At 35.8% G+C, this 13563-nt stretch overlaps 1 protein-coding gene and 1 pseudogene across 1 annotated transcript in view; one reads left to right on the forward strand and one right to left on the reverse strand.

Moving 5' to 3' along the window:
- CSMD3 (CUB and Sushi multiple domains 3) overlaps window positions 1-13563 on the reverse strand; it is a 1093095-nt gene that overhangs the window by 24468 nt on the left and 1055064 nt on the right. Inside the window, exon 64 of the mRNA XM_033126920.1 lies at window positions 1764-1875. Within this exon, the coding sequence (XP_032982811.1) occupies window positions 1764-1875 (112 nt within the window). The remainder of the gene's footprint in view (window positions 1-1763; window positions 1876-13563) is intronic.
- Window positions 2236-12581, forward strand: LOC117034170 (TATA box-binding protein-associated factor RNA polymerase I subunit D-like; annotated as a pseudogene).

The following is a 13563-nucleotide window of genomic DNA, read 5'->3' on the forward strand; positions in this document are numbered from 1 at the left end:
ATGGAAGGAGAACTGACTCTGGATGGTGAACACACAATGGGATTTATAGATGATGTAATACAGAATTGTATACCTGAAATCTATGTAACTTTGCTAACAATTGTCACCCCAATAAACTTTAATTAAAAATAATAATAATAATAATAATAATAATAATAATAATATTTTTTTTTCACAAAAGGAATTTTCTGGAATTTTGGGATTTCTATGCTAACAGTGTTTTTTTTATTCATTTAACTTTTTGTCTCCTTTTCTCCATGTTTCCTCAGACTCTTAATTTTCTACCTTGATTCCACTGTACCTATACTTAAGGCACTTCTTGGACCTCCTCCCTTTCCCCAGTTTTCTTGTTTTGTATCTTTTAAAGGTTATCCCTTTCTCAATTAGAAATAGATGCTACAAAAATTTCCCCCTAAACAAGGCGATATTTCTGATTATTTGTTCATAAAGATTCTTAAAGGTGGTCTCTGAAAAAAAGTGTTCTGTGGACAAATTTGTTTGGAAAAAAATTTTCCCTTTGTTGGACATTTACAAAGCTATAAACAGCATCTAACATTTTTTACATAATGTAATAAATATTGCAGAACATGGTTTATATTTAATGTAATTCAGTTAACGAAATTTAATCCCAACGGGGGAAATAGTGCGAAGGATAAACACAAATCGTCTGTCTCTGCTGCATTCTTAACCCCACATTATGCACTTAATAAAATTCTGATCTGCTTTGCAGTAGCAGAAGCTGTTTAACTCCATTTAAATCATCATATCCCAAATGTAGGTCATCAAAGAATCTTAGTTTACTATGAAATACCTAGTTACATCCCACACAGCTGTTCACACTCTGAATAATTCTCTTTTACATTTTGCCATTTTTAAATGTAAACCAAGCAGACATGTGACATGACTCAGTGGAGTATTCTACTGCTTTTCAGTAGGCTGCAGGTCCATAGGGGTTCCTGTAATTATTTGGGTGGTTTTGAACAGGGCTAGTGTACATTCACAGTACTTACTTGGACTTCGGCAAATCCTAAAAGCTATAAATCATTCTACTTCTGCTTCCTCTTTATTTTTTTCCCCAAAGAGGATAATAATTTTAAAAGTTTGGGAGGAGATAAAAAGAGGAAATACACGGGAAAGAAGAGATAAGTAACTCAATAGTTAAAATCTATTTTTAATTATAAATCAGAAAAGACTGTTTAGTGACCTTGCACTTTGTTAAAATTGAATCCGTTAATAGCAAGTGTTCTCAACTTAAGGATATTACACATTCACAGGCTCCAGGAAATCCTGAAGTAGTATTAAAAATTTTGGTCCAGGTGTTCATGCATATTTTGTTCCATGTATATTTCTAGCTTTCCTCAGATTCTCAGAGAGTTTAACAAGTGGTAAAATTAAGACTCATTATGTTGGAGCTTCCTATATCTCAGAGTATTTCAGCTTCATAGTGCAGATCTATGAATCTAAACTATAATCATCATCTAAAATTACCAGGTGACCAAACTGACCACCATTACAAGAGCTTTTCAAAAAGAACAAAATTGTGCCTCATGCCATCGGATTCCTTTAGAAAGAATGCTTCCCAATGAGCACAGGGTTATGATATAGTAATAAAATTATATACATGAATTATGTTTTATAATAGTATAAAAAATCAGTGTGATACATTTGTTGTGTGGACATAAATTTATTTTCACAATTAGAAGAAAAAAATGCATATAAATTCTTACCCATAATAAATAGAATTTCTAAGCCACAGTACTTACGTGTGCACTCAGGCTGAATTCCACTCCATGTAAGATCAGGAAGGCAAGTGCGTGTTGTAGACCCCTGGAGAAGGTGTCCTTTTTTGCAATGAAACTGTACAACACTTCCTACCTGTATCAAATTACAGAGAAAAAACAAATGTCCCAATGCAACTTCAAATGTAGTAACAAACAGAAAAAAAACTTTGGATGAGAAATTGCTTTGAAAATAAATTATGCATAGTAAAAGTTGTAAAGAAAATAATTTGAAATATGATTTAAAGTAAAATTGGAAGAAGAATATCAAGACTGAAGAAAAAAACTTAGATCTCTTTTTGTACATATCATCATCAAATATTTAATTACCCAAATGTACACATAAGTGCCAAACTGTTTGCCATAATATGAAGAAAATATATGACACCAAAAGGAAAATGAGCTACATATAAATACAAGATAGACAGACAGACAGACAGACAGTTAAAGATAGAAAATGACGGTGAATAAAGGTAGATATGGAAATAAAGATAACTAACCTAAAGGGCAAATGAATATGGAAGACAGTAAATGTAATATGAGATTAGATGCAATAGTTTAATGATGGTAAAGGTAATAGAATTATGCAATGGAAGATGTGCGATTTGAAGTAAGATTTAAAAAGTGTGGAATTTATGTAAATATATAGAACAATGGTTCTCAAAATGTGGTCCCCAGACCAGTAACCTCAATATGAAGTAGGAATTTGTTAGACCTTACCCCAGACCCACTGAATCAGAAACTCTTAGGGTAGAGATTAACTTGTGTTTTAACAAGCTTCTAGGTGATGTAATGAACACTGAAATTTGAGAGCAACTAATATAAAAGTAGAAAATATAAGAAAACAATAAGAAAATGTCTGGAGGTTAAAATATGCATCGTATGGTTTAGGAATAAAGAGACTACATCTCATTGGTTGGCATAGATAATATGCCCAGTGATCAGAGAAGTTGGGGGTAAAATAGAGTAAAAATAGAGTAAAAATAGAGTAAAAAAGAAAACAGATATCAGAGAAATGTATACTTGACTTTAACTTTGGACCTAATCTTACTTGAATGGAATACATACATATATATATGTAAATATATATATATATATATAATAAAAAAATATATATATTTATTTATATATCATCTTTGAGACTTAATTTCCCATCTAGAAATAAAGATGATAGCATTATTTGTCTTGAAATTTGTGTTAAGGATTAAATAAAATAGGATATATAATCCACTCCACAACGGGATGACACATTAAGTTTTAAATAAGTTCTAGCTATAAATATCAAATCAGAAACATAAGTAAAAATCAGTTTCTGAAGGGTCTCAAATGGCAGGCTACGGCATTTGAGATTTTTTTTAAATAGAAACAAAGGTGCTAAAGCTTTCAGAGCAAGTAAAATTTGTGTAGAAAATAATTGGAAAATGAACTAGTCACTGTATGGAGAACCTATTAAACAAAAAGAATGATAAACAGTAATTATGAGGCTGGTGCTGCCATTTTAGATTTGAGTTGATAAAAGTTGAACAAATTTGTGGAAGTAGACTGGGGAAAAAACGTGGTTTACTCAAAATATATTACAAGGAAAAAACATCAGGATTTATTAAATGATTAGAGGTGGAGGACAAAATCAGGGGTATTTAGGATCTGCCACTTCAGCCTTCCCAAAGAATTGGAGTCTGAGACTGCTTCATTGTTGCCTTAGTGCTCATCACAGAGTCTTTGTTTTCTGCTTTCCCTCTTAGTTCCTACTCACAACTGCTAAAGCAACACGAGGGCTAAAGCCTACTGTAACTTAATTTAATACAAGATTCGATTTAAAAACTAGCTATATTCCACCATTTATCATATTCTCATCATTTCCCAGAACTATGCTACACCAGAAATGTTCAATTCCAATAGTAATTCTTTTATAACAACCTTTATCCTTCCAGTTATCTTGCATTGCGTCTTCCATAACATCTTCACTTTACCCTCTAGGAGACCTCTTACCCGCTTACTGCCCTATTTTTGTCCAGGGCTACTATATTGTTCAACCCCAGGGAGCACTTTTCAGGCTGTATGCAATATAAATGTTGTCCAAATTGTGCTCAGAGCATGCCATTCACATACTCCCTGAGGTTATGCAATCTGGTGCTTCAGATTTTGTCTTTCTCGTATTGCTTCGATTGTGTGACTGATCAAGCAGATTTTGTAATTCTGTCCGTCAGTCAAAGAGTTTTACAAAATCTATCACTTCTATCAATCTAAAAAATCCTACTTTAGGCTAGATCTTATTTAATGATGCCGACTTTCATCCATAAATTTTCCCTCATTTCATCTACCCCCAAATACTGACAATTTTACCTCCTAAATCTTTCTCAAACTATCCCCTTCTCTCTCTCTCCTCACTTATATATCCTGTTTTAGTCCTCAACATCTTTTTTACAAGCTTTGGTTCTCAAACTGTGTCTGATATAATAATCACCAGGAGGACTTAACACAACACAGAGAGCTGGGCCCCCATCTAGAGTTTCTGACTCTGTAGATCTAGGGGAGACTCAAGAATCTGCATTTTCAACAAGTCCCCAGGTAATACTGCTACTGCTGGTCAGGGATCACACTTTGAGAACTATTGTCATATGTCTATTACAATAATCGTCTAACTTGTCTCCATTTTTCCAATTTTGAACCCATCAAATGTATTTTCCACACTAAAGTTCAAAGTGATCTATTCAACCTGAAAGTTTGACCATATCATTATCCTTCTTAAAACCTTTATAGGCTTATCACCCAAAGGATAAAGTTACTTCATGTTAACTTGGCAGACAAAATCTTCCATAACCTGACCACTGACCGTATCTCCAGCATCATCATTAGCCACTTACTTTTAGTCAAATTGTGCCCATATACTATTGAATTTTTGTAGTCCTCTGAATGCACGCATATTGTCATTCTATTCTTCCTACATGGAATGCCTTTCCCAACTTCCTTTTCTTAGTCTTACCCAAAAGATTTAGCTGAGACAATATTTCTAGAAAGCTATCCCAGCAGCAATGAATTAGGAAAACTGTCCTTTCTATGTGCTTCCTTATCAATGGTATCAATGTTATCACTTAACCTATGAACTCATCTATTCCATCTGACCCACATACCAAAATGTTAGCTTCTCTAGGCCAGGAACTGTGTGTTGCTCAACCCTATGAACCAAGAGCTTACAAAAGAAACATGACTTTTTTTCCACTCAGTTGTAGAAGTTGGTGGTTGTCGGACTGTTGGAGTGCTGAGCCTGGGAGGTTGCTGGATGCAGACCTCTGAGGCCTGGGCTACAGGCTTCAAATATGATGCTGAGCCCCATACTGAGCCTCTCCTTGTTGGTGCCAGCTGTTTGCTAACCTGGATGGAAATTTAGTTAAAGCAAAGAACACGTGACGGATAAAACAGTTTTGAAAGGGACTTGGGGAATGCATACCAGGAACGGTTTCTCTTGACTATGTAATAGAATCTGATTCGGCTATGGAAATTGAAAATCAAAGGAGCCTCCATCAGTGAACAAGACTGCCTGAGTGGAACTTGTATTTTTCTTGAAAGATTATTTGTGATAACTCTTCCTCTGGTAGAAGCTTATTTAAAACTCAATGTGGAGTAATGTCATAAAAATGGCAGCGTGAGGTGAGCCTCTTGAAATCTCCCCTGGAATATACAAAAAATTGAACAACTATAACTCAACAAAGGACTCCCTGTGCAGCAGACAGGCAAGACTAAGAGGCACACAACAGAAATAACCTAAAGGTGGGCAAATTGCCCGAGCAGGGGAGACGGGAAGGGAGAAGTGAAGAGATGGGGCCGCATGGGCGCAGGACGCAGACCTACTGCTCTGTGCTCTGTGCCTAGAGCTCAGTGCTCTGAGCTCCCTGCATCCTGGAACTACTGCAGCTGCGGGAGAGGGAAGAAGTCGGACTGCTAGGGCTCCGTTTATGGCCCACAGGACTGAGGGGACAGCATATAACATGGCTGAACCCAACGCTCACAGCAGAGACCTCGGAGCAAAGACTGAGGGAAGAAGGCTAAAAACGGTAGTTTAAGCTCTCACTGCCGCAGAGAACAGAAGGCTTAGGCACTAAGATTAGCTGCCCCCTCCTTACCCTCCCAGAGCTCGCCCTGCCCCCACCTTCCCGGTGCTAGAAGCAGAACAGTAGCAGTGTCAGATCAAAAGAACAGAATATTTCCAGTTCTGAGAACTGTGGTCTGCAGACACAGATTTGCAGACCAACAAGTTCTGTCAAAGGGGAGGGAGCTATGGAAGCAGGACCAGCTGTGGTGGTGGTTGCCACCATTACTCTGGGCCACCTCTTACAACCACCCCGCCCCTTTCCCCACCTATCTGGGGGGATCGCTGCAGCAGTAAACAGAACTGCTGAAACGCACGGGCTCTGAATCTGGTGCAAGAAGGGCTTTGGAACTTCAAAAGCTCTCCACATCCCCACATGGACGTGGCGCCCTATGACCCAGGCAAACTGTTCACAGAGAGAAGCCTGTCTTCCAGGGAATCCCCCCATTGTGTGAGAAGCTGGAATAGTGTAGAGAAAACATAACACTACAGTGTGAGAAAGAAAAAAACGGCTACAGTCAGAGAGAAAATAAAACATTCTACCAACACGTACTGGAAAACAAAGAAAGACCTCTTCCTATAAACCTGTTGCAGAACCCACTCCTGTAGATGTCTAGGAATAGAAATAATAAATCATTAGTTGCCATGAATAACCAAGGCAACAAGACAACCAGAAACAAAGTGAAAAGTCTCCAAAAAATGGAACTTAAATATATGGAAATATGTGACTTGAATGACAGAGAATTCAAGATTGTAGTTCTTTAAAAACTCAACGAGATGCAAGAAAACACAGAAAGGCAGTTTAATGAACTCAGAAACACAATCAAAGAACAACATGAACATTTTACCAAACAGATTGAAATTTTAAAAAAGAACCAAATAGAATTTCTGGAGATAAAGTACTCAATAGAAGAAATGAAGAATGAAATAGCCAGCTTAGGTAGTAGAGTTGACCAGATGGAGGAAAAAATCAGTGACATCGAGGATAGAAACCTGGAAATGACACAGATGGAAGAAGAGACTTGAGACTTAAAAGAAATGAAAGAACTCTATAAGAAATTTCCTACTCCATCAGAAAGAGCAATATAAGAATAGCAGGCATACCTGAAGGAGAAGAAAAGGAGAAGGGAACAGAGAGTATATTCAAACAAATAGTCGAGAACTTCCAAACTTGTGGAAAGAACTGGAACCTTGAATCCAAGAAACAAATAGAACACCTAATTACCTCAACCCCAACAGGCTTTCTCCAAGGCACATTGTAAGGAAGCTGTCAAAAATCAATGCCAAAGAAAGAATCCTCAAGGCAGCCAAGGAAAAGAAGATGGTAATCTACAAAGGAAAGCCCATTAGAATATCGTCAGATTTTTCAGCAGAAACTGTACAAGCCAGGAGGGAGTGGAAACAAATATTCAAACTATTGAAAGAGAGAAATTATGAGCCAAGAATAAGATACCCAGCAAAGATATCCTTTAGATATAAAAGAGGAGTAAAGAACTTTCCAGACATACAGAAGCTGGGGGAATTTTCTAACATATGACCTGCACTACAAGAAATACTAAAGGAGGCTATTCAACCACCATCAACAGGGACAATTTGTGGCAACCAAAATATAACAAGGGGGAGACTAAAGGCCTGAACTGGAATATGGGAATGGAGAAAGTAGACATGCTGAAGAAAATGGAATATTCTAAACATCAAACTTTCTTTTACATAAACTTAATGGAAACTACTCAAAAAAAAAAAAAAATCCAGAACTGAAATATATACTGCAATAAAAGAAGAAACAGAGGGAAAAATAATAGAATACCACCTCATAGAAATAATAGACAACAACAAAAAGGCAAAGAAACAATGGAGACACAGTCTTACCAGAAAACTAAAGATAGAATGATAGGAAATCCCCACATATTTTTTATTATTGATATCTAAATGAACTGAACTCACCCATTAAAAGGCATGGAGTAGCAGATTGGATCAAAAAACTAAACCCAACCATATGCTGTCTCCCAGAGACACATCTCAGCTACAAGGACAAGCATAGACTCAAAGTGAAAGGGTGGAAATTAACACTCCAAGCAAATGGTACCCAGAGAAAATCAGGTGTAGCCATAATAATATCAGATGAAACAGACTTCAGGGTGAAAAAGATAACAAGAGACAAAGATGGACATTTCATAAAGGTTAAGGGGACTATACAACAAGAAGGCATAACAGTCATCAATATTTATGCCCCCAATCAGGGAGCACAGAAATATACCAAGCAAGAACTAAAGGGAGAAATTGACCAAAACACAATTATACTAGGGGACCTAAATACATCATTGATTGCTATGGATAGATCATCCAAACAGAAAATAAATAACATACTAGTAGCACTAAACGACACATTACATGAAATGGACATAATTGACATTTATAGACCACTTCTTTCTAAAACATTAGGCCATGCATTTTTTTCTATTGTACATGGAAGATTCTCAAGGATAGACCATATATTGGGACATAAAACTATCCTCAGCAAATTTTAGAAGATTGAAATCATACCAAGCATACTCTCTGATCACAAGGCTTGAAATTGGATATCAACTGCAAAAAGAAAGCAGGAAAAACCACAAATACATGGAGATTAAACAACATACTCTTAAAGATTAACGGGTCAAAGAAGAAATTAGAGGAGACATCAAAGGTACATAGAAACAAATGAGACTGAAAATACATCCTACCAAAATTTTGGGGATGCAGCGAAAGCAGTTTTAAGAGGGAAATTTATATCATTACAGGCCTATCTCAAGAAACAAGAAAAATCCCAAATAAATAAACTCATGTTACACCTTAAGGAACTAGAAAAAGAAGAACAAATGAAACCCAAAGTCAGCAGAAGAAAGGAAATAATAAAAATCAGAGCAGAATTAAATGATATAAAGAACAAAAAGACAACAGAAAAAAATTAATATGACAAAGAGTGGGTTCTTTGAAAAGATTAACAAAATTGGCAAACCCTTGACTAGACTCACTAACATAAAAAGAGAAAAGAGACTAACACACAAAATCAGAAATGAAAAAGCAGAAGTCATCACAGATGTCAGAGAAATACAAAGGATCATCCAAAAATACTATGAAGGACTATATGCCACCAAATTCAATAACCTAGAGAAATGGACAAATTCTTAGAAACATATAGCCTTCCTAGGCTGAACCATGAAGAATTGGAAAATCTAAATAGAAAAATGACCAGTAATGAAATTAAATCAGTCATCAAAAACCTTCCCAAAAACAAAAGTCTGGGACCAGATGGCTTCATCAATGAATTCTACCAAATCTTCAAAGAGGATCTAATACCAACCCTGCTCAAACTCTTCCAAAAAATTGAAGAAGAGACAGTACTCCCTAATTCATTTTATGAGGCCAACATTACCCTGATACCAAAGCCTGGTAAGGATAACACAAAAAAAAGAAAACTACAGACCAATATCTTTCATGAATACAGATGCAAAAATCCTAAAAAATTGAGCAAATCGAATGCAGCAATACATTAAAAAGTTTATTCATCACGACCAAGTGGGGTTTATCCCAGGGGCACAAAGATGGTTCAACATATTCAGATCCATAAATGTGACACATCACATAAACAAAATAAAGAACAAAAATCATATGATTGCATCAATTGATGCAGAAAACGCATTTGACAAGATACAACATCCATGTATGATTAACATACTTAATAAAATAGGTATAGAAGGAAAACACCTTAACATAATTAAGGCTATATATGACAAATCCTCAGCTAATCTCATAATTAATGAAAAACTGAAGCCCTTTGCTCTATGTTCAGGAACACAATAGGGCTGTCCCCTATCACCTCTGCTTTTCAACATAGTGTTGGAAGTCCTCGCCAGAGCAATCAGGCAAGAGAAAAAAATAAAAGGCATCCAAATGGGGAATGAAGAAGTAAATTGTCACTCTCTGCAGATGCCATGATGCTATACATAGAAAACCCTAAAGACTCCTCCAACAAGCAATTAGAAACAATCAATGAATACAGTAAAGTTGCTGGCTACAAAATCAACATACAAAAGTCCACTGCATTCCTATATACTAACAATGTAATCTCAGAAAAAGAAATAAAAACAAACAAACGAACAAAAAACAATTCCTTTTGCAATTGCAGCAAAAAGAATAAAATACCTAGGGATAAACTTAACCAAGGATGTGAAAGACTTATATGCTGAAAACTATAAGACATTTCTAAAAGAAATTGAAGAAGACACAAACAAATGGAAAGACATTTTGTGATGGATTGGAAGAATCAACATAGTTAAGATGGCCATATTACCCAAAGCAATATACAGATTTAATGTCATCCCCATCACAATCCCAATGGCATTTTTTAAACAAATAGAACAAAAATCATCAGATTTGTTTGGAACCACAAAAGACCCCAAATAACCAAAGCAATCTTAAGAAAAAAAGAACAATGCTGGAGGTATCACACTCCCTGACTTTAGTTTGTACTACAGGGCAACAATAATCAAAACAGCATGGTACTGGCAAGAAAACAAACATGTATACCAATGGAATATAACTGAGAACCCAGAAAAAAAACACATAAATATGGACAGATAATTTTTGACAAAGAAGCAAAAAACACACAATGGAGAAAAGACAGCCTCTTCAATAGATGGTGCTGGAAGAATTGGAAAGCCACGTGCAAAAGAATGAAACTGGACTGCTATCTGTCACCATGTACCAAAATTAATTCAAAATGGATCAAAAACCTAAGCATAAGACCTGAAACAATAAACTGCATAGAAGAAAACATAGGTACTAAATTTATGGATCTTGGGTTCAAAGAGCATTTTATGAATTTAACTCCAAAGGCAAGGGAAGTAAAAGCTAAAATAAATGAATGGGACTATATCAAACTTAAAAGCTTCTCCACTGCAAAAGAAACCATCGACAAAATAAAGAAGCAACCAACTGAATGGGAGAAGATTTTTGCAAACAGTGCCTCTGATAAGGGGCTAATATCCAAAATATATAAGGAACTCATACAACTCAATAACAGAAAAGCAAACAAATCTATTGAACAATGGGCAGAGGACCTGAAGAGACATTTCTCCAAAGAGGACAGAGGACATACAAATGGCAAATCAACATAAGAAAAAATGTTCAATGCTACTAATCATCAGAGAAATGCAAATAAAAACCACATTACCTCACCCCAGTTAGAATGGCTGTCATCAACAAGACAAATAGTAACAAGTGTTGGAGAGGCTGTGGAGAAAAAGGAACCTTCATACACTGTTGGTGGGAATGCAGACTGGTGCAGCCATTATGGAAGGCAGTGTGGAGATTCCTCAAAAACTTACGAATAGAATCTCCATATGACCCAGCAATCCCTCTCCTGGGTATCTACCCAAAAAATCTGAAAACATTTATACATAAAGACAAGTGTGCTCCAATATTAATTGCAGCTTTATTTACGGTGGCCAAGACTTGGAAACAACCAAAATGTCCTCCAATAGATGAATGGAGAAAGACGTTGTGGTATATATGTACACAATGGAATACTATTCGGCAGTAAGAAAAGATGAAAAAGGACCATTTGTGACAACATGGATGGATCTTGAGATTATAATGTTAAGCAAAATAAGTCAGACTGAAAAAGTAGAGAACCATATGATTTCACTGATATGTGGTATATAAACCAAAAGCAACAAAAGAACAAGATAAATGAGAAACAAAAACTCATAGACACAAACAATAGTTTAGTGGTTATCAGTGGTTAAGGGGGAGGCGGGTGGTAGATGAGTGTAAAAGGGATCAAATATATGGTGATGGAAGGAGAACTGACTCTGGGTGGTGAACACACAATGTGATTTATAGATGATGTAATACAGAATTGTACACCTGAAATCTATGTAACTTTACTAACAATTGTACCCCAATAAACTTTAATTAAAAAAAAATTCAATGTGTTCCTTACATAAACAGAGGCAATGAAACACTATTAGAAAGTTCATTCATTCACTTGAAAATGTTTAAGCAAGAGATTAATCCAGTGACTCATCTTTTGAACAAAGACCATTGACTTTAAAAGCTATTTTTGAACTATTTTGTTAAAAAGAAATGTAAAAAGGGGAAATATAAGCATGTAGGAAGACCAACAATAAGGTCAAAAGGAAGGAGAAACACTAGAAGGTCACAAGGAACTAAACAATTTAAAGATAAAGGACCTGGGTTCCCATTTTTAGAATCAGAGAATGAAAGAAAATTACTACCTTGGAGAAAAACTTTAACTTTTGAGTAAGCAGTGGCAAGAGGATTTTTTAACTGCCTTGAAAAACTGAAGTGAGAATACCACCTGAAGGAATCCTTGAAACAGATGAATATTGGTGAAGATTTAGAAAAAAGAAGACCTTGATAGTCATAGATATAAATATTTGGGTGACGATGAATCTATCTCTCCTATTGTAGAGTCAGCAGGAGAGGATGAGTTTGCAACGAATCTTGAACATGACGATGAATGTGATATCAAATTGGTGGAGAATAATTATTTCATAATAAGTTCTGAATTACCAAAGAAGGTAAATATATATTTAGACCAAGAACATAGTGAAGGAGCTGCTGTGTTTAAAAAGAGAGTAGCAAAGTTAAAAAATACTGGACAGAAGACAGAGAACGACCTGAAAAAGATACAGGAATATGGGGTTTAAAACATATATATAAAACAAGGGTTTTATCTTGAGGACATAAAGTCTGGACTTAAAGGACCCTAATGTAAACTTGAAGAAATAGGGTCGCAATGATTACAGTTGGGGAATTTTTGAAGTATGTCCACATTCAAGTGGAGATCAAAGAAGCCCCACTAAAAGAATTGTGGACTGACTGACCTGACAAATGTGGTTGCGCAAAAATTATTTTTGAAAGAAATTGAGACTCAAACTCAGGAACTAAGGCAATGGAAGGAATCACTTTAATAACGGGGAATTCCTTAAATAAAAATTCATTAACTTTAAAATAATTGTGCCTATGTTATACATAATAAAAAAAGAACCCTTTATACTTTTGCAGAAAGTCAGCATGTATGTTTGGCTCCAAGTTTCTCTAATGTATTCTGTGGAGGGAATAAAAATAAAATTTACCAGTTAACCAAAAAAAAAAACAAAAAACAGAAACAAAAACAAAAAAGTGTCTTGAAAATATTGGATCAACTGAAGGAATGGGGACTAATAATTTAATATAAAATTATTTGATTACTTTAAGGTATTTAATATGTCTATTACTTAAGGTGCCTTAATATCCTCTGTATACTTTAATTAACATAAAGTTAATAATTATTTATTCCTTGAAGGGTACATTTGGGTTATTTCATCAGATTTTTTTTTTTATTAGTTTCAGGTGCACAAGACAAAGTATTCATCAGATCTATATATTAGTAAGATATGAAAGGAATCCTCTTCCAAGCTACCAAAAGTAGCTACTCGCAGGAGCTGAGACTCAGATATCCTGCGCCAGCCCAGGTCCCACCCAGCCAGAGAGAAGACAGGCCAGGCCTGGGATCTCCAGAGCAGCTGAGGGTCATGTGGCGTGGGATGGGGGATCGAGGGTTGCGGGGGCCTGTCTACTGCCTGCCTTGGCTTCTTAAAGCACTTTGTCCAAGAAACAGCGTTCATGCCGCACTTGGCGGTTTAAAAT

This window comes from Rhinolophus ferrumequinum, chromosome 14 (assembly GCF_004115265.2).
Source record: "Rhinolophus ferrumequinum isolate MPI-CBG mRhiFer1 chromosome 14, mRhiFer1_v1.p, whole genome shotgun sequence".
In the NCBI taxonomy this organism is placed as follows: Eukaryota; Metazoa; Chordata; class Mammalia; order Chiroptera; family Rhinolophidae; genus Rhinolophus; species Rhinolophus ferrumequinum.